Consider the following 23162-nt stretch of genomic DNA (forward strand, 5'->3'; position numbering starts at 1 on the left):
GGGGGAATATGATTTATATTGTGGTCACTATTACTTAGTGTTTCTCGAACAGTAAGGCTACTTTCACACTAGTGTTTTTTGAGGATCTGTCGTGGATTTTCAAAAAACGCTTCCATTACAATAATACAACCTCATGCATCTGTCATGAACGGATCCGGTTGTATTATGTCTTGTATAGCCATGACCGATCAGTCATGAACACCATTGAAAGTCAATGGGGAACGGATCTGTTTTCTATTAGAGAAAACTGATCCATTCTGACACACAATGTAGGGACAGATCCGTATTCTCTGACACAATAGAAAACTGATCTTGCTCCACATCGCAAAAAAAAAAACGCTACATTTTGGTGCATTCCGTTTTGTTCACTTCTGTCCCCATTGACAATGAATGGGGACAAAACTGAAGCGTTTTCATCCGCTATTGAGATCCTATGACGGATCTCAATAGCGGAATTGAAAACGCTAGTGTGAAAGTAGCCTTACATTTCCAGCAAGCTCTGCATCATTAGAAATTACCAAATCTAACAAAGCATTGCCCCTAATGTGATATTCTACAAACTGGTCCATAAAGTGGTCCTGCAGCAAGTTGAGGAATCTTCTCCCCTTTGCAGTTGAGGCAGAACCATGACCCCAGTCAATGTCTGGAAAGTTAAAATCTCCCATTATGACCACTGTACCAGCCTGTGCCGCCTGCTCTATTTGGTTATACAGTTGAGTTTCTATCTCCTCTGTGATGTTAGGGGGTCTATAGATTACACCAAGTATTATTTTTTCAGTGTTTATATCCCTTTGAACTTCCACCCATAAGGTTTACACATCCTCACGCACAATTGCCTCTTTCTCACTTGTCTTCAGATCACTCCTCACATATAGGCACACACCACCATCTTTTCTATTGACCTGGTCTTTCCTAAATAGTGTAAAACCCTCAATATTAACAGTCCAGTCATGCGAAGAGCCCAACCATGTCTCAGCCACCCCAACTACATCTATGTGTTCTTCTAGTGCCATAGCCTCCAGCTCCCCCATTTTGCTAGCTAGACTTCTGGCATTTGTGAAAATACATTTTAAATTACTATTACCTGTAAAGTGAATATCCATGAGTTTTTGGTTACCTTGGTTGGTTTGTATGTAACAGGTTCTTGTTACCAGCAGTTCTATTTTTCATTGGTGTAGCGTTCTGCCCAGTCTTCTCCCTACTTTCCTCGCTAACCCCAGCCCCCACTAAATCCCCACTGTCCCCTCCTATATCCCACTCTATCTACACTATCTACCCATTATTAGTATGACCCCCTCACCCTCTTTCCAGATCCTAGTTTAAAAGCTCCTCCAGCCATCTAACCACCCCCCCCCCCCAGAGCAGTTGCACACTCCCCATTTGAGGTGCAGCCCATCCCTACTATAGAGCCTGTAACCAACCAAGAAGTCGGCCCAGTTCTCCATGAACCCTTCCTTCCTGCACCAGCTTCTGAGCCACTTATTTAACTCCCTAAGCTCCCAAATCTGCTGGGGCCGATGTTCTCTGCAACAGTAGGTATTGCGAGTCCCTATCTACAGATGTTTGGGCCTGTGGTGGCTACTTGAGAAAGACCTGCGTCGAAACGTTGTGCTATAGTTGTTGGAGGAATATAGGCCTTATTATTTTACCTGTTGGATGCTGTTACTCATTCCATGCTATGGTGGCTGGCTAGACTGCTCAGATGATATCATTTTTCAGCCAGAATAAGAAGCGATTAAAGGCACAGCACACATTTTGCATAATCGGTAAGTGTAAAATGATTATGGTGCCTTCCTCCTAAACGTGAAGCATGCAATAGCATACTATTTTGGATATGAGTCCTCATTAACACCTTCTGTAGCTTGCAGTTAATTGTCGTACAGTTTAGCCATTAACGGTGGTGCCCGATTTCTATCTAGTTAATTTAACTGCAGAACTATTTCACTCTGCCGTAAAAGTTGAGAAATTTTTCCGGCCACACACAGCTCGCTCACACGTGATAATTGCACTGTATACGGAAGACTGAATACATATCTATTGTTTTCACAGCGAAGTACAATATCAGCGCCCTGGTCACCATAGCAACTAAAACGTTCCTTCGCTATGATAAGCTGCAAGATTTGATTGAAAGCATCAGGAAATTTTATCCGACGGTGACCATAATAATTGCCGATGACAGTGAGAAGCCACAGAAGGTCGAGGGACCCTTCATCGAACACTACATCATGCCCTTTGGGAAGGTACAGAATTAATGTGTGTGTGTGCATATGTATGTATGTACAGTGGGATGCGAAAGTTTGGGCAACCTTGTTAATCGTCATGATTTTCCTGTATAAATCGTTTGTTGTTACGATAAAAAAAGTCAGTTAAATATATCATATAGGAGACACACACAGTGATATTTGAGAAGTGAAATAAAGTTTATTGGATGTACAGAAAGTGTGCTAGAATTGTTTAAACACAATTAGGCAGGTGCATAAATCTGGGCACTGTTGTCATTTTATTGATTCCAAAACCTTTAGAACTAATTATTGGAACTCAAATTGGCTTGGTAAGCGCAGTGACCCCTGACCTACATACACAGGTGAATCCAATAATGAGAAAGAGTAATTAAGGGGGTCAATTGTAAGTTTCCCTCCTCTTTTCATTTTCTCTGAAGAGTAGCAACATGGGGGGGTCTGAAAACAACTCTCAAATGACCTGAAGACAAAGATTGTTCACCATCATGGTTTAGGGGAAGGATACAGAAAGCTGTCTCAGAGATTTCAGCTGTCTGTTTCCACAGTTAGGAACATATTGAGGAAATGGAAGACCACAGGCTCAGTTCAAGTTAAGGCTCGAAGTGGCAGACCAAGAAAAATCTCGGATAGACAGAAGCGACAAATGGTGAGAACAGTCAGTCAACCCACAGACCAGCACCAAAGACCTACAACATCATCTTGCTGCAGATGGAGTCACTGTGCATCGTTCAACCATTCAGCACACTTTACACAAAGAGATGCTGTATGCGAGAGCGATGCAGAGGAAGCCTTTTCTTCGCCCACAGCACAAAAAGTGCCGCTTAAGGTGGGCTAAAGCACATTTGGACAAGCCAGCTTAATTTTGGAATAAGGTGCTGTGGACTGATGAAACTAAAATTGAGTTATTTGGCCATAACAATGGGCGTTATGCATGGAGGAAAAAGAACACAGCATTCCAAGAAAAACACCTGCTACCTACAGTAAAATCTGGTGGTGGTTCCACCATGCTGTGGGGCTGTGTGGCCAGTCCAGGGACTGGGAATCTCGTCAAAGTTGAGGGACGCTTGGATTCCACTCAGTATCAGCAGATTCTGGAGACCAATGTCCAGGAATCAGTGACAAAGCTGAAGCTGCGTCGGGGCTGGATCTTTCAACAAGACAACGACCCTAAACACTGCTCAAAATCCACTAAGGCATTTATGCCGAGGAACAAGTACAACATTCTGGAATGGCCATCTCAGTCCCCAGACCTGAATATAATTGAAATTCTGTGGTGTGACTTAAAGAGAGCTGTCCATGCTCGGAAGCCATCAAACCTGAATGAACTAAAGATGTTTTGTAAAGAGGAATGGTCCAAAATACCTTCAACCAGAATCCAGAATCCAGACTCTCATTGGAACCTGCAGGAAGCGTTTAGAGGCTGTAATTTCTGCAAAAGGAGGATCTACTAAATATTGATTTAATTTCTTTTTTGTGGTGCCCAAATTTATGCACCTGCCTAATTTTTGTTTAAACAATTATAGCACACTTTCTGTAAATCCAATAAACTTCATTTCACTTCTCAAATATCACTGTGTGTGTCTCCTATATGATATATTTAACTGACATTTTTTATCGCAACAACAAACTATTTATACAGGAAAATCATGACAATTAACAAGGTTGCCCAAACTTTCGCATCCCACTGTATGTATGTATGTAGAGATAGATATATATATCTATATAACAAAAAATTGATGAGCCAATATTTCAGTAGGTGCAATTCCTTGGGGCAGACCACGGACTTGATCCTGATTAGATATATGTAGTAAAAAATCCAAGGCAGCACACAAATATCCGTGAAAAACAGAAGGGTATTTTATTCACCCATGTGAAAACGGCAACGTTTCAGCTCTCTATAGAGCCTTTGTCAAGCCATAGCATTCAGTGCAAAATCAGGTGCTTATAAAGCATACAAAATTACTGTGTAATTACATGATTACATTCCAATTAATACAGAAAATCATAAAAAAGTGAATCTTAATTGTACAAATTCATAATATACATGATGTAATCAAACCTTGTAATTGATCAAAACTGTGATGGATAAAATCAATAATCCAGATAGTTATGGTGCATAAACATGATTATTAATCATTAATTGCAGGTGCCCATGATTGTGTATTATTGATTTTATCTATCACAGTTTTGACACTTATTTTGATAAATTACAAGGTTTGATTAAATCATGTATATTATGAATTTGCACAATTAAGATTCACTTTAATTTATGATTTTCTGTATTAATTGGAATGTAATCGTAGTGTGGGAGGGGCCGCAGGTAGTTTTTAAGCTCACAGCAGCTCCTCGTGGAATGAAGGAGGGGTCCGGTGCTCTGGCGTGGTTGCGCTCAGATCTCAGATGATGGCCATGTTGGAGGCGGGGCCTAAGTCACATGGGGCTGGGGGGAAGGATGATGCTGGCGCTTATTGATGACATCAGAGGCCATCTCTCTGTCTCAGAGCGGCAGATTTTAAAAAGGAGTTCCCTTTGGCTGAAGTTCTGCCTCCCCTAGGTGAACTAAACAGCCAGTGTCGGTAATTCAACTTTCAGGAGGGGGTGCCTGCCCAAGAAGATGAGTGCTTCCAGTGAGGATACAGGCATAAGAAATTGTTTATTCCTAGGGCCATAAAAAGGAAATACCCCTTTGCCACCAAGACCAAATCCTGGTATCATTCGCCTAAAATTGATGTGGCTATTGCCAAAATTTCTAGAAAGGGTTCTCTGCCCTTTGAAGATTTGAGGACTCTTAAGGGAACCCATTGATAAAAAGGCGGAGGGGTTCCTTAAGAAAGCCTGGGAGTCCACGGGGGCAGCTCTTAAACAAAGCATAGCAGGTACCTCAGTGGCTAGGTCCATGATATTATGGATTGATCAGCTCTCATCAGACATCCAAAATGACTTGCCTAAGGAGCAACTACTTCCCTCTCTTCCCGCAATTAGGCAGGCAGACGCCTTTTAGGCAGATTCTTCTTCTGATACCCTAAGGCTGTACGCTATGGCTGCTGCCTTGAATAACTCGGCTAGACGAGCTCTATGGGTAAAGAACTGGTCAGGGGATCTCGGCTCCCAAAAATCTTTGTGTGCCATACCATGTGAGGGTGAGTTACTTTTTGGTTTTGGTACTCAGATTTATTAGAAAAAGCAGGGGATAAGAAGAAAGGGTTCCCTCTTCCTCAGTCCTTTAGGCAATATCTGTCCTTTCGTGCGAAGGGGAGGGGGCCAGGATAGAGGTAAAGGCCTGTCAGGCTTTAGATGGAGGGGTTCCTATAAAGGTAGCGGCTTTATGTCTAACCAGCCCTCCTCCTCAAAAACAGCCCAATTCCCAATGACTGGGTCTTGTGGGTAGATTTCCTAGTTTATACACCATCAATTGTGGAAAAACTGGGTTGGGTAATTAACTGGCCTACAAGATGGAAGTTTTTTGGGGGGAATCTTATTAGATTCTGGGGTTCAAAAGTATTTTCTTCCCAGACAGAAACTTGAGAAAATGTTTGCTTTGGTGCAGGAAGTTTCCTCTGCTCCTTTTAAAACTATCAGGAAGGGTATGTCTCTATTAGGTCTGTTTACCGCCACTTTTCCTGCAGTTCCATGGGGTCAGCTGCATTCTAGGAGTTTACAATTACAGCTTTTAGATTCCTGGGATGGTTCTCAGTCAGACCTGGATAGAAAGATTACGTTGTCTAATATTATCTCTTTCTTAGTTTGGTGGTTACAGGAGGAAAATGTATGAAGAGGTCTTGATTGGAACCCTCGATGTTTGGCGGTAATAACCACAGATGCTAGCCCCTGGGGGGGAGATAAACTGTCAGGGGTCTTGGGAACCAGAGTCTAAAACTAGATCCTTAAATTACAAGGAGACTCTTGCAGTTTTTAAGGCCCTTCAATCCTTAGATACTTCCATCAGGGGTAAAGATGTAAGAATTTTGTCCGACAGTACAACTACTGTGTCCCTGATCAACAGACAAGGAACTACCAGATGTGCAAGTCTAATGTCATTGTCTTTTCAGTTTCTCTCTCTCTCTCTCTCTCTGGCAGAATCTCAACTAAATTCAATATCAGCGGTTCACTTAAGAGGAGACCTGAACCTGAGAGCAGAATATCTCAGCAGACAGTTAAATTCAGAAGTGTTCCGTAAGATCTCTGCCTCATGGGGCATGCCTCAGGTAGATCTTTCCCACGAGAGTGAACAGACAGGTCAGCAGATTCTACTCCCTCTCTGGCGGACAGACCTCTAGCAGTGGACGCTTTATCTAAAAAATGGGATTGGGACCTAGCGTACGCTTTCCCCCGCTGGTGCTGGTCCCCAGGGTCATCAAGAAGATGAAGGAAGAAAGGGCCAAAGTCATCCTGGTGGCTCCTTTTTTTTGGGCCTCGGAGGGCTTGGTTCTCCTGTCTAAAAGCCATGTCACTGGGGGATCCCTGGGTCCTTCCGGAGCTTCCCAATTTGCTCTTACAGGGCCCAGTATGTCGTCCGGAGGTGCTCAATCTCCACTTGATGGCTTGGCTTTTGAAAGGATAACTTTAAAGGCTAAGGGATTGTCTAATGCCGTCATCTCAACTTTGCAAGCCAGCAGAAAAGAGGTTACGTATAAGATTTGTCAGGATCTGGAGAAAATTTCTGTCTACGATTTAACCTGGTTTCCTTTGATCCGGGAAAACCCAGCTTGGCGGACATTTTGGATTTTCTGCAGAAAGGTCTGGAGAAGGGTTTGAGAGTGGCCACTCAAAGTTCAGGTTTCTTCCTTAGGGGCGTTGTTTGGCAAGAAGATTGCGGATCATCCCTGGATCATCAGATTCCTTAAATCAGTCAAGAGACTTCAGTTATCTGTGCCGATACGATCACCATCTTGGAACCTTTCAGTGGTTCTTCAGTCCTTATGTGTAGGTCTTTTTCAGCCCTTATCTGATGTTCCTCTTAGACTGCTAGTTCAGAAGACCGCCCTCTCAGTCGTAATAACATCGACTCGTTTCTTAGGAGAGTTAGCAGCCTTATCTGACAGAGAGCCCTATACTCAGATCCTAAAAGATAGAATAATCTTTAAACCGGATACAGCATTTCTGCCCAAAGTGGTCTCTGCTTTTCATATGTCCCAGGAGGTGGTGCTGCCCTCCTTCTGTGCTAATCCCTCTTCTGAGGGAGAAAGGCGTTTTAATGTGTTGGATGTACGTAGATGTGTTCTGGAGTACATAGACAGGACTATAAGGGCTTCAGGAAGTCTGAGACTTTTTTTTTTTTTTTTTTAGATGTCAGGGCCAAATAAAGGGGACAAAGTAAGAGGAGACCATCTAATCTGAAGGCCCATTCTACTCGTGCAGTGGCATCTTCCTGGGCGGAAAGGAGAGGTGCCTCATTGACCAGATTTGTAGAGCGGCTACCTGGTTGTCTCCACTCACTTTTTTCCGTCACTATAGACTGGACGTGGGTTCCTTTTCTTCCTTGGCTTTTGTCCGTAAGGTGCTTCGGGCTGTGGTCCCACCCTAATTTCTTCTCTGGTATTCTCTTTGGTGGTGCTGTCATGACATGGGGGAAAGCCAGTAATTGTTTCCTCATGGTCACGACAGCACCACAGGGCTTTGTACACAATTGGTGTTCACGAGGTGTGGCAAAAAAAAGTTTATTTTGTTAAGTGGTATGCATTATTTCAGATGTTAACTAACTGGAAGGCTTTCTAGATCTCTGTAATTCACTGATGTATGGGACGGAAGTGCTTCCTTTTGTGCTCTAGGTTTCCTGTCCCGGGGGGGGGGGGGGGGGTCCGGTCCATCTCTCTGGTGGTGCTGTCGTGACCATGAGGAAACAGAATTACCGGTGAGTAATTACCAGCTTTTATCTGTAAACAAATGACTGCATTGATGGCATTAAGGGCAAGGAGAGATCTCGTATCTAAACTGGCCCAAAATACATGCTCATGTGCTATGAAAATTAATTTGATACAAAGGACACATTCTCTTGATCCGCTACCATCAACTCATCTCTGGCATTTAAAAATTAGTGTAACTGAACTGGAATTTGGAATATTTGTCTAGACGTCCAGATTTTATTTTATGAATTAGATTATAGGCTCTGTTCACATTGCCACTGGAGCCTCCCTCCTTTGTCACATTTGATGGCAAGTGTACAGGGACAGACTGGCACTATATCTTACCAGTGGGCTGCCCAGGGCCGTCTGACCCTTTTGCAGGCAAAAAAAATGTTTGCCTGCGGCAGATTATGCCGTCTAATCAGTGTGCCGCCGGCAAATAATGATTCTGTATGGAGACGAGCAATACTGTGGAGGAGATTGCTGCATGTAATAGCAGCATTCTCCTTCACTGACGATCAGGCGATTGTCTGGAAGGAAGGCTTCCTTCCTGGCAATCGTAAAGTTTATCTGCAGATCTGTAGCAAATCCCTCTAATTGACATGCAGACTTTGCTGCACATTTCAGCCAACGTATGCTGGCCAAGGCCTGCAATATATGTTCACCAGCCGTGTGCCGTATCATGAATGTGAACCCATTGACTTGTCTTCGCACTGCAAAAAATAACTATTTTTGTGGTGTGGACGGATCGCGGACCCGTTCAAGTTGAATGGGTCTGCATCCGCCAGCATAGGCCACACTGACAGTGCCCATGCATTGGGAACTGTGAATTGCGGTCCCGAATGCACAGCATGGGCGGCAGATGTTTGTGTGAAATCTGTCACAGAAATCTGTAGCATAAATTGACATGATGTGGATTTAAAATCTACACTGCAGGTCAGTTTCCACAGATTCTCCTTTTTTTATTTTATTTTTTGTCGTTTTGCGGAGTGTGTGAATATTTGTTTAAAGCTCATACACTTTCAAAATCTGCAGCAGAAAGGGTGTAGCCAAAAGGTTTCACATGTTTTATTTTTTGTGCAGGATTAATTTTTTCCATCACATTATACACTTGTTTCCATGGTTACAAACACCCTGCAATCTAGCAGCAGTGGTCATGCTTGCAGACTATAGGGAAAAGTACCGGCCTCTCTGGTGGCCGGGACCGTGGGAGCGCACATAGGCTGGTGCTTTTTTCTATAGTGTATAAGCACTGCCACCAATGCTGGATTGCAGGGTGGTTGTTACCATGGAAATGAGCAGTGTATAATCCAGCAAGAAAAGGAAACAAAATAGATAATAATACATTAGTAGGTGGCTTATAATAACTTGCACTACATCATAAATGCCATAGAAGTGACACAACACCTTTAATCTCAATTGGAGTCTTTTTTTTTTTTTCTTTAGCAAGCTCCAAACAATGTGTCCCACCCTATCTCCTGGCAGAATCTGTGATTAAATTTGGAAACTAAATGATTTTAGAGGCAGCAGGGCTGGCTCCAGGCTCATGTGGTCCCTTGGGCGATAAAGTATCAGTGGGCCCCCTTACACAGTGATGACTCTGAGTACAGATGATATAGTAAATGTCTCCTCCATGCTATGTAACAGCACAGATAACAGCAATGGCTTTCTGAGTACAGAAAATGTAGTAGTGTTACCTGCAGTCCTATGCAGGGCTGTCTTTAATATTGATTGGACCCTGGCCAAAAATTTATTTGGGCCCCCTGGATCCCGCCTTCCCACACCTTAGCAGGCAATCACGCCCTCCACCACAACACACACCAAAAATCCACACATCTGGTAGAGTCCAGTGAATGACTGTAAATACTTCCAGTTCTGAAGACCCCAGCGGCTCAGGATCAGTGCTCTGGGCAGCTGGGCTCAGGCTGGAAGTGGGCACCGCTCTGCAGGAAGGAGACCAGGGCTCGGCTCACCCTAGTGTTACAGTGCACCCCAGCACCCCACATTATGCAGTATAGCACCCTATAGTATACAGCAACCCACAGTATGCAGTATAGCACCCTATAGTATACAGCACCACACAGTATGCAGTATAGCACCCCACACTATACAGTACACCACATTATATAGTAGAGCAGTATAGCAGCCCACAGTATACAACACCTCACAGTATACAGTAGAGCAGTATAGCACCTCACCGTATACAGCACCACACACTATACAGCCCCCCAGACTATACAGTACAGCAGTATAGCACTCCACAATATACAGCACCCACAGTATACAGCCCCCCATAGTATACAGTACAGCAGTATAGCACTCCACAATATACAGCACCCACTGTATACAGACCCCCACAGTACAGCAGTATAGCACCCACAGTATACAGCCCCACACTGTACAGTACAGCAGTATAGCACTCCACAATATACAGCACCCACAGTATACAACACAGCAGTATACCACTCCACAATATACAGCACCCACAGTATACAGTATACAGCCCCCCACACTATACAGTACAGCAGTATACAGGCCCCCACAGTATACAGCACCCCACTATATAGTAGTTTTCAGTATATTAGCATAACAGCCCCTGTCACCTTTTTCTGATGTAATCTTCACAAAAAAAGCTCCACAGTTAAGGCAAACTTCTACAGTAACACTCCTGGTAGGACCTTGAAGACCTCAGTCATGTATCCAGTAATATTGCTAGGTTACTGGTCACATGGTGATGTCATCTAAGGTCCTAGAGAATAACAGCTCTTAAGTACGCTACCTGGAGTGTCGGCAGGCATGGCAGCACCCCCTGTGTAGCTGACAGCCTGACACCCGGGGCAGTGGCTAGCAGGGCTCAAGAGGCAGCTGCCTTGGGCCCCCCAGGAGCAACTGGGCCTGGGGCATCTGCCCCTTATTGAAGACGGCCCTGGTCCTATGTAAAACCACAGAAAACACTAGTTCTCATAATGTGGTAGTGTTGCCTACGTCCTTAGTGTGCCTCTCTGTGGCTCTTCCACAGAATCCATGCTGGCGGCGCTGCCTTATCTTTCATAATCCTCTTCTTGCCCCGCACAGAACGTCCTGATGCAGCTGCGTCAAGACATAGGAACACTGTGGGCATGGTGATGGTGAGACACACATACACACACACACACACACACACACACACACACTGGGACAGAGAGCTACATGGGGACAGAGATACATACACATACATACACATACATACATACATACACATACATACACATACACATACATACACATACATACATACATACACACACACACACACACACACACACACACACCTGTGCGATGGTGAGATCGTCAACCAACTTCTATCTAATGTGTGTGGGGCCACCTTAAGGGGGCATTAAAAGGGAATTCCACCTTTAGTTATGTCTCTGTGGATAGTACATTGCCACCCGAAGGTACATCTAGGGTAGGGTAAGATTAGTTGTTAGAGACCCAGCACTAGTCTTCCCACATCCCTAGTTCCTGTTCACCATTGGCGCAGCGTTTGGTGTATATAATGCATACTTAGGGATTTAATTGATATTAATAAAAGTTAAGTTTTAAATGGTATCTCTTTAGGATTATACACATTTAGCTATGCTCCAACCCTTTGTTACTTTCTAATATGACTCCCACTGATTCCCAGTACTGAAGGGGCATGGACTGGGGTTTAAAAGGGAATTATCAACATGTACCAGAAGGTGGTCTAAAATGTAACCCATTAAGCACTGGCTAAACTGTGGTATGGAGTCTAAGCAATACCTTGGGGAGACACACACACACACACACACTCTGGGACGGACAGACACACACGCACACACAACACACTCTGGGACGGACACGCATAGCTAGGCCTCGCCACACTCTTCCTACAGGAACACAGCTCTCTGCTCCTCTCCCACTGGTCACATGAACAGATTACATCAGGAAGGTCCTTTTATCCCAGTAAGAAACTCCATCTACCCTGTTCCCACCCCAGCAGTGCTCTCTGCAAAAAATTGTCTGCATTGCTGGGGGTAAGCTTCCCTAGAATCCAGAATATGCACTTCAATGAAGACCACATAGCTGAACGAGTGAGTGGGCGCAGTGGGCCCGACACTTGCCCGGGTGTGCCGGGTGCTGAGGCTGGCCCGGAGAGGCAGATCAGCATCTTTTTTTTTTTTTCTGCCTCTGAATTTAAACCAAATGAACATTTACCAGTGTTGGACTGAAGTCCCTTGGGCCCAACCTCTGGGTATAGGGGACCTTAATAATGGACCCAGAGTAAAACAGGGCCTTTGTCAGTTTGTCAGAACTTGGGCCCACAAGAGGATCCTCTGGTGGCCCAAGTTTGACTCTGGACATTACTGTCTCTATGTAGTAAGCTTTGTTCTGGTACTGTATCTATGTAAGGTGCCTTGCAAAAGTATTCACCCCCTTGACTTTTTTTTTTCATATTTTGTTACATTACAGACTTAAATTCAATGTTTTGTTAATCTGAATTTTGTGATGGCTCAGAACACCAAAAGTTGGTGAAGTAAAATGAGAAAAATATATAAATAAAACTATTGTTTAGAAATGGAAAACAGAAAATTGTACTGTGCGTATGTTCGGAAGCCCATAAAAAGCATAATTAGTTGAATGATGTCCACCTGTGTGCAATTCAAGTGTCACATGATTTGTCATTATATATACACACCTTTTTTGAAAGGACCCAGAGGCTGCAACACCTAAGCAAGAGGCATCACTAACCAAACACTGCCACAAAGGCGAAGGAACTCTCCAAACAAGTATGGGACAATGTTGTCAGGGTTAGGTTATATATAAAAAAAAAATATATATATATATATATATATATATATATATATCTCTCCAAATCTTTGATGATCCCCAGAAGCACCATCAAATCTATCATAACCAAATGGAAAGAACATGGCACAACAGCAAACCTGCCAAGAGATGGCCGACCACCAAAACTCATGGACCGGACAGAAACCTAAGGTAACCCTGGAGGAGCTGCGGAGTTCCACAGCAGAGACTGGAGTATCTGTACATAGGACGACAATAAGCCATACGCTCCATAGAGTTGGGCTTTATTGCAGAGTGGCCAGAAGAAAGCCATTACTTTCAGCTAAAAACAAAAAGGCACGTTGCGAGTTTGCGAAAAGGCATGTGGGAGACTCCCAAAATGTATGGAGGAAGGTGCTCTGGTCTAATAAGACTGAAATCGAACTTATAGGGTTTTCTTTGATGGCCGAAGTCTGGCCCAAGACATCACATCACCCAAAGAACACCATCCCCACAATGAAACATGGCGGTGGTAGCATCATGCTGTTGGGATGTTTTTCATGAGCCGGGACTGGGAAACTGGTCAGTGAGGGACAGATAGATGGTGCTAAATACAGGGATATTCTTGAGCAAAACTTGTACCACTCTGTGCGTGATTTGAGGCTAGGACGGAGGTTCATCTTCCAGCAGGACGATGACCCCCAAACACTGCTACAGCAACACTTGAGTGGTTTAAGGGTAAACATGGGAAAGCCAAAGCCCAGATCTCAATCCAATAGAAAATCTGTGGTCAGACTTAAAGATGCTGTTCACAAGCGCAAACCATCCAACTTGAAGGAGCTGGAGCAGTTCTGCAAGGAGCAATGGGCAAAATCCCAGTGGTAAGATGTGGCAAGCTCATAGAGACTTATCCAAAGCGACTTGAAGCTGTGATTGCTGCAAAAGGTGGCTCTACAAAGTATTGTCTTTAGGGGGTGAATAGTTATGCACATTTACTTTTTCTGTTATTTTGTCCTATTTGTTGTTTGCTTCACAATGAAGATTTTTTTATTTATTTTTAAAGTTGTGGGCATGTTCTATACATTAAATGATCCTCAATCCATGTTCATTCCAGGTTGTAAGGCACCAAAATCCAAAAAAAGTGTCAAGGGGGGAGGGGGAGGTGGAGGTAAATACTTTTTGCAAAGCACTGTAGTAAGCTTTATTCTAGTACTGTATCTATGTAGTAAGCTTTGGCACTAAAACCATTGTACGTCATTGGCCACCGGATACGTTTTTCTTTGTGTCCGAAAAACCTGGCTCTGGCAACATTGACTTGCATGGTTTTTGGTGCCGGATCCAGCTTTTTTCCTATGCCACACACAAATGCGGTCTGCAGCAATTTTCACAGATGGCTGCTAGGAAATGCTGGGTAGTTAAAACAACATGGACAAGTTTTACATCACCTGTCTGAATCAACCTAAAATTTTGGAACCCTGACGGACTCTACTATAATTTAATGGGGTCCATCGACTGCTGTTGAGGTCAGTTGTATGACCAGTCTGGTAATCCAGCACAGCCTCATTTATAAAATGGGAAGTTTTTATTTCTGTGTAGCCTGAAACACGTCAACGTTTTGAACCTTGACACCAGTAGACTGTGGTTTTAGATTTGTGGCTCTGCTGGATTACAGTTTTGTCTGTGGCTGGAGTTCTCTCACCACGTCATGCCCAGCCCACATGGAGTGAGAAGCTGCTGGTACATAGAGCTGGTTACGGTGGAAACATTTTGTACTAAATGTCTTTTATAGCATTGTCCTTTGTTCATAATCGGCCCAACGTGGATGTCAACATAGTCTTAGATAGCTGTAGAACTAGATACCCTCAAAAACCTAATGTCGTTCAGCCTCCGTTGGTCATTTTAAAACTTGTACCCTGTGAAATCCTCACTAATAAACCAGTTGTGACAGATAAATGATCCATCATGGATCGTGTAAACGATCCATGATGGATCATTTATCTGTCAGAAACTATGACGCCAAGGTCGTATTTACAGGTAGTGCTGGTCTCTGTTTTGAATCTGATTTTTCTTTTCTTTTTTTCTTTCCTGTATTATGGAAAGTGTAGTATAAATGGTGCAGATTTAAAATTAGCAGCTTGTAAATTTTCCTCGGATTTCACCCAAAAGTTCAGATCTGTGTCAAATCGGCAATAAACTCCACAACCAAAAAAACGCAGCATGTTTACTGTATGTTACATACAGATTGTGTCACTGAGTTGCTCCAGACTTCACCATTTGCATACCAAAGAATAAAATCATCATGAAAATCCACACTGACATGCTACAAATTTCAAAATCCATACCACAGGTCGAAATATGCTGTGGATTTGCAGCACAATAATCCACACGTAATCCACATTGTGTGCTAGTAGTCTAATTGTGCACTAACTGCAGCTTAATATGTTAATTTATCTAAAATGTGGACACCATTCCTTGCATTGCAATCCTACTTTTCTGTTATAGGTCCGTAAACTTGTGAGTTTCTGGCACCACCTAGTGTATCTTGTTGTTACTGCAGGACTTTTCCAATGGATACTACAATTCTTCTCTATCTTTTAAAACATAATAAATGTTTATTTTTTATTCATAACTACGACCTTTAAGCAGAAAGCTATGCTTTTCCTGTGCAGCCATAGCACGTTTCTTATAATAGGGGGTGCACTTTGTTTTAACCCTCTTACAAGTATCATTTTCGTTAAGCACTGTTGCTGTAGGTTACCATTGACCTTGTTGCAGTGACCATGGTGCCTAGTTAAGCTGTTGGATTATTATGTCACTGTTGCTATATCTTTTAACCCTTAGGATACCGTAGTTTTTATTTTTATATATATATATATATATATATATATATATATATATATATATATATATATATATATATATATATATATTTTTTTTTTTTTTCCTTCCCCCATCTTCCTTGAGACATAAACTTTTTATATTTCCTTTTACATAGCTGTATGAGGGCTTATTTTTTGCGGGACAAGTTGTACTTTCTAATACCATCATTCATTATGGCATACAATGTAGTGGGAAGCGGTAAAAAAAATTCCAAATGGGGTGAAATTGGAAAAAAATATGCAATTCCTCCACTGTTATACGGGTTTTGTTCCCACTGCATTTTATTTGCGGTAAAACTGACCCATGCCCTTCATTCTCTGGTTCAGTATGATTACGATACCACATATGTATAGGTGTTTTTATGTCTAAATAGTGTAAAATTTTTTTTTATTGATATCATTTTGGAGTTAGTCAGAGAAGCAATGAAAAAAATTGCCATTTTGACCTTTTTTTCCATTACGCCATTCGCCCTATTGGAAAAATATTTTTTGATTTTAATAGTTTGGGCGTTTTCGGTCACACTGATACCCATGATGTTTATATTTTTGGTTGTTTTTTTATTATACGGAAAGGGGGGTGATTTTTAAACTTTTTTTTTATATTTTTTTATATATAACTAAAAAAAAAATTATGATTTCAAAGCTTATATATCAGCCTATAAAATCTTTATTTTTTTTTTCATTTTCAACAATCATGTATTTTTAAAATGAATATTACTGTCTATTGTTCATTTTTTATGTTGGCTTGCCATCTGGTGGCCAATATAAGGATTGCAGCATGAATGCTGTGAGTCTAGTCAGCGAGACTCAAAGCAACTACATCGGTAGGATGCCCAGAAGCGCAAGCTCCTGGGTTTGACGCATTAGATGCCGTGGTCTCTTGATCACAGCATCTAAACCCTTTTTTAATAATGCCGATCGCAATAATTAGCCGCTGGTCTCTGCTGTTTGAAACAGCTGAGACCTGCTGGCCATGACGCCCGCTGCATGTGCGAGTGGGCGCCATGTTTACACATGTACAGCGCTGGTAGCGCTGTGCCATGTATCAAGTTATTTAGTTAACGTTATGTTGCATATGTGTAGCAGGGGTACCACAAGGGATAGTACATCGCTAAGGAGGGTAAAATTCCCTGTGTTCACAGGCTGATCACATAGCTGTCTAATGGTGGGGAAACGTCCATTACATCTCACCTTTCTTGGGGAGTCATGTACGTTGGGCAGGATGTGAAAAATCTTGTAGGTGAGCTGTAATGGGTACAAGGGAAAACCTGTGACTAAGTTATACAGGTATGCATTGTAAAAGTGTCAAAAGTTGCATAACATGTAGATGCAAGGGGACCTGTTAAGAATTGTGACTTCATTTGATGGTTCTAAAGAGATGATAAATAGCAGTGCATGTTGTCTATAAAAATATCACATGATCTAACTTATTGGGTAAATATTGTTTAAAAAACAAAACAAAAATGATGCCAAAACAGTTTGTCACCTCACCATCCAAAAAACATAATATCAATTGATCAAAAAGTTGTATGGATCCCAAAATGGTAGCAATAAAAACGTTGCCTCTTCCCGCAAAAAGAGTCCTCACACGAGACCATAGACAGAAAAAGTAAAAAAAATATATATATGGCTTCAAGAAAATGGTGACATAAAAACATGATTTCTTTTCTAAAAATGCTCTTATTGTGTAAACTTTAAGACATATTTGGTATCGCTGCATCCTTAACGACTGGCTCTATAAAAATATTACATGATCAACCCTATCAGTTGAATGGTGTTAAAAAGATGCTTGCTTTTTTTTTTACCTCACCTTCCAAAAAATTTGATAAAATACAGTCTGAAAACCAATTGTTCCCCAAAATCGTGCCGATAAAAATTAGTTTGTCCTTCAAAAAATAAGCCATCACCCAGCTCGGTCAACATAAAATAGTTTTGCTCTTAAAAACCATGCTAGAAAATCTGTATGCCGCTCCTTCCCTTTTGAGCCCTGGCATATCCCCAAACAGCAGGTTTACGAACACAATTGGGGTGTTAATGTATTTAGGAAAAAATGGGTAGGAAATTGTGGGGTGATATTCTGCTGTTATCCTGTGTGAATAGAAAGTTAGGGCTTTTTTGCTTTCTTAAAAAAATATATATATATTTTTCATTTTCGCAGCCAAGGATTATAAATTGTGAAATGTCTGTTGGGTCAAGTGCTCACTACACCCCTTAAAAATTCCATAGGTGGTGTAGTTTTCAAAATGTCACTTTTTGGGTTTTCCACTGTGGGGGCACCTCGGGTCTTTTCAAATGCAACACAGCACCTAAAGACCATTCCAGCAAAATCTGCCCTTCAAAAACCATATGGCGTGCCTTGCCTTCTGAGCACTGCTGTGTAACCATAGAAACTGCAGATCAGGGTAAAAAATATTCAGGTTTTTTGTTGTTCACCCTTGATGTGTTAGGCCTCATGCACACAGTGTTTTTTCACTGTCAGTGATTTTGCTTCAGTGGTCCGTGTCCGATTTTGCTTCAGTTGTGTTTCCTTGTGTCTTCCTTTATTTTTTGGTCTGAGAGGGGAAAAAAAAGGAAGGTTAATGAAAAGTGTAATTTTATGCACCAAGGTCTTGTAGAAAAAAATGGACGCGGACACGGATGACATACCAGTTGTGCATCCGTTTTTTTTGACGGACCCATTGACTTGAATGGGTCTGTCCTGCGTTTTCCACTGACAAGAATAGGACCGGTTATATTTTTTGACGGACTGGAATCACGGATGCGGAGAAAAAAACGGAGGACTACTAGTTTTTTTTTCACAGCTACATAGAAATGAATGGGACCTCCGCTAAACTGTGAAAAATTACAGAACGGATGCACACAACGGTCGTGTGCATGAGGCCTTAAGGGAATGGATAAAAATTGAAAATCTGCAAAAAAAATTTTGAAATTTTGCTTTTCTTCCTGTGGAATATTTAAAGGGTTAACAACATTTGTAGATTTAAGTAGTTTGAGGGGTGTAGTTTCTGTTGTGAGCTCCTCAAAGTGACTTAAGAACTGAACTGATCCTTAAAAGTTGATTTTGGAAATGTTCCTAAATTTCCAAAATTGCTTGTAAATTCTAAACCTTCTAATGTCCTAAAAAATACTTTTTTTTTTACTAATTTTGGTTATGCAATTTTAAACTCGTGGTGAATGTTAATGAAGTATTTTATTAGGTATCACTATCTGCCTTAAAAGCAGAGAGATAAAATTTAGAAAATAGTGAATTTTTCTGAATTTTCTGAAAGTTCTGGATTTAAAAAATAAAATAAAGGTAGCACATATTGACTCAAATGTATCCATCTACATGAAGTAAAATGTCACGAGAAAAACCATCTCAGAACGGCCTGGATAAGTAAAAGCATTCCAAAGTTATTACCACATAAAGTGACGCATGTCAGATTAGCAAAATTAGGCCTGGTCAGGAAGGAGCAAATGGCCCGGTCTGGAAACGGTTAAGAATCTTTTTACATAAAAATGCTTAATCAAAAGAAAAAACTTTGTCCCGCTGCTAAATATGGGGTACAAAGGAAGACTTGACAGATCTGCTAGGATACAAGAGAAAACTAAAGCTTTGTTCACATGTGCGGCTGTCCTCTCCAGCAGACACACAAATGTGCACCATATTTGCCGGGTAGCAGCTAGATCTCGCCAGAGAAAATTGTAGTCATTGGGCATTCCGGTAACATCCACCAATGCCGGATCCGGAGAACTTCGGCATCCTGTTCTCTGCCTTAAGGCTAGGGCTACATGGCGATGTGTTGCAGTAAAGTCGTGCAACTTTTTTTTTAATGATGGTCAATGGTGTCACACTGTGACACGACAGTCACAAAAAAGCCATCCAAGTTGGATTTCTGTGCGACTGTCACTTTGCAGCATGTCAGTGTGACACTATTGACTATCGTTACAAAAAATGTCGCGGGACACATGTGGCAGTGTAGTTGTACTCTTGCGACGCAATGCCGTGTAGCCCTAGCCTAACAGTCTGCCGGAGAGCTGTTCCGTGAATGTGAAGCTAGCCTAAGCACACATCTGACGATAGTTTGTGTATATGGGGCTTTACTGATGTAACTCTCTTAATCTCGATACCTCAGCCAAGTCACTGTTCCCATAATCCTATATAACGTTTGTCATGTCTTCTTTTCTAGGGGTGGTTTGCTGGTAGAAACCTGGCCGTCTCCCAAGTAACCACAAAATATGTGTTATGGGTCGATGATGATTTCCTCTTTTGTCCTCAAACAAAGATTGAAAAACTAGTGGACGTCTTAGAGAAGACGAGCTTGGATCTGGTGAGTACGCCTGTTACAAAGTGCTTTGTAGTTGATTGAGTATTCAGTTGGCGGCAATAATGGAGGGGGTGATACATGCAGGAACATGCCCATAATGAGTTAAGCCTGGACTTCACTGCAACTTTTTGTAGCGTGATTGATTTTAACAAATTTTCTGTTAATTGCAGTCACTTGGACTGTAGCTGTAGTTCAGTAATTAAAATCAATCAGTCGCAGTGTAGCCCTAGCCTTGGGGTTAGGCCTGTGATGTGTTAGAGAACCTGTCACCAAAAAATGTAATGCAATCTGAAAGCACCAGGTTATAGAGCAGGAGAAGCTGAGTAGATTGAGATCTAGTTTTGTGGGATAAGATTCAGTATAACTTGTAATTTTTGCATCTGCAGCCCTGTGAAGTGCTATCAGTACAGCAGGAAGGGGTCATCGGTGACTGACCGCTATCTCTCTATACACACTTGGGGCCCTTGCACACGACTATATGCCCTCCGAGACATACGGTCTGTGAGCGGGCCATATGTCCCCGGAGCGGCATTGATCGTGTGCAGGGGAGCGCACAGCTTCATAGGTTAGGGTACTTTCACACTAGCGTTTCCAGTGTTGAGTTCCATCACAGGAGCTCTATACCGGAAAAAAACTGATCCCATTTTATCCTAATGCATTCTGAATGGAGAGCGTTCCGTTCAGGATGCATCAGTTCAGTCCCTCTTACGTTTTTTGGCTGGAGAAAATACCGCAGCATGCTGCAGTTTTCTCTCCGGCCAAAAATCCTGAACACTTTCCAGAATGCCGGATCCGGCATTCATTTCCATTGAACTGTATTAGTGCCGGATCCTGGCATTAAGTGTTTTGGTATAACGGATCCAGTTTTCCAGTCTGCGCATGCGCAGACCTTTTAAAAATGCATTAAAAAAATATATACCGGATCAGTTTTTCCGGATGATACTGGAGAGACGGTACTGGTATTTCAATGCATTTGTCAAATGCCATCCGTTTGCGTCCAGGTCGACCGGAATCCTCTTCATCCGTTTCACTCTATGCATTGCACAGGGTGAAATCCACAATGAGTGTGTGCAGTAGATGAGGGACTCCCCGCAGTGCAGCAGGTTCTTCACTGTAGGAGCAGTCCTGTGTCTGCCTCACTTGGCTAAATTCACTTGAAAGGGAAGCTGCAGTTTCGGATACAGTGGCATGGACTTAGTTATATAGTTAATACAGTTAAAGACATGTCCATCATTTTGGAAAGTACTTTCTGCTTATTGGTAGGGGCTCTATGGGTTTGTACCCCACAGATCTCACACAATGTCTTATCCCATGGATAAATGATCAGTGTTATATCCCAGAAAGCGGATGATCACACATCGGCATGAAAGCTGACATGTATTCATGTAACAGAAATCGGCAGCTGACCCGGTCACCTGTTTGCTGGGTGTGCGACAGATCTGCCTTTCCATGGGAAATCTGCAGAAATAAGAAGCCTCATCTGCTGAAACCCTATTCACATTCATGAGATGTGGATTGTCTTCGGATTTTATGCCATGAGCGAATCGACTTAGGATGAAACAGTTGCATAAAACTTTGTTCTAATACTGTACAGAGCAATTTGGGAAATGTTTATTTTTTACAGTACAAACTAATTTATGAAGTTACTGCGTAAAGTCTCGCGAGACTTCGTGAAGCAATCATTTCGGCTCATCGGAGCCAATACATTCTAATACTGTACGGAGCTCCTGCTCCGTACAGTATTAGAACAAAGTTTTATGCCAAACGACTTCTTCGGATGTTTCATGTGAAGCCGACTTGCTCGTCCCTAGCCTTGATCCATTCACATATGGCATTTAAGAGCAGGGTTAGAAAGTGCACATTCAAATATATTGCTTTAGCGACATCTAGTGGTAGCCCGGGATAAAAGCAGTCTACGGTGAGCTCTGTGTATTTCTGTACAGTGATCCCTCAAGATACTATGGCTTCAGGATGCAATATTTTTAACTTACGATGGGTCAGCAAAGACTATTGTAAGTTTAAACTAGACTCAACATACAATGACTCGGTCAGATCCAACCAATCAAGGTCACTTCTCTGGCTGTATTCCTTGCTAGTTAGCAGCTATTCCTGACTGTTATATGTAAGGACTTGTTCTATCAGTCTTAGTTATCTGCTTAATTTTTCTTAAATCATTTTCTCTTATATTGGATTGCATTTTGGGGCTTTAGAACCAATTACTCAAGTATGGTTGTCCTGGAACCAATTACCGTATTTTTCACCCTATAAGATGCACTTCCTGCCCCCCTTCCCCTCAAAGTCAGGGGGGGGGTCAGTGCATATTATAGGGTGAATACTAATGAGCTGATTAGTACAGGAGGACTGGAAAGCAGTGAATGCAGCGCGACCCAGGCTCTATATACTTACCATTTCCTGGTCTTCTGTCTGTCTGTCAAACGCGGTGCTGTGACTCGTGCACAGCATAAGGACATTGGCGCGCTGTAGTTCGTGCTGTGTGGCATCAGGTCTCGGCACAGCATGCGGCAGAATGGACCGGAAGAGTGTTGGGTCCTCACAGTAGCAGCGTCTGGAACAGGAGAGGTAAGGTGATTTATTGTTTTTGTCTGATCTGAATGGGGGTCTTATTGACATGCCAGTCTGAATAGGGGTCTTAACATTGGGTGTCTGATAAAATTTTTTATTTTTTTTCCTCCTCGTCTTATAGGGGGCGAAAAATACGGTAATGTAACTTTAGGGACCACTGTATTGTATTTCAGTACACTGAGTGTGTTCTTTGACAATGTTGCAGAATATCTCACTGCCAGTTAATCCCCTTTTCATGTACATTAAAGGGAACCTGTCATCAACCTTTATGCTGCCCATACTAATGCAGTGTCCCACTCACGTGACCGTGGGCCCCACAAACGTATTTTAGTTATGTATTAATGTCATGTGATATGCCTGTATTTTGTATTTTATCTCCTGTCATATTCTCCATGTCATAATGTGATTCCATATGCAAATATCCTTTACACGGGCCTAGTCAGGATGCACTACACTTGTTTCTCCACAAGATGGAGCAGTGTCAGTGTGTATATATAACTTAGCTCAGACCTAAGTTAGGCAGTT

General features: G+C 42.2%; 1 protein-coding gene across 2 annotated transcripts in view; it reads left to right on the forward strand.

Moving 5' to 3' along the window:
- The window catches only part of B4GALNT1 (beta-1,4-N-acetyl-galactosaminyltransferase 1), a 199932-nt gene that overhangs the window by 169548 nt on the left and 7222 nt on the right, over window positions 1-23162 (forward strand). For both annotated transcript variants that reach the window (XM_044286578.1, XM_044286579.1), the window contains exons 8-9: window positions 2050-2240; window positions 19917-20057. In XM_044286578.1, coding sequence (XP_044142513.1) covers window positions 2050-2240; window positions 19917-20057 — 332 coding nt within the window. The remainder of the gene's footprint in view (window positions 1-2049; window positions 2241-19916; window positions 20058-23162) is intronic.

This window comes from Bufo gargarizans, chromosome 3, assembly GCF_014858855.1.
Source record: "Bufo gargarizans isolate SCDJY-AF-19 chromosome 3, ASM1485885v1, whole genome shotgun sequence".
Lineage (NCBI taxonomy): Eukaryota > Metazoa > Chordata > Amphibia > Anura > Bufonidae > Bufo > Bufo gargarizans.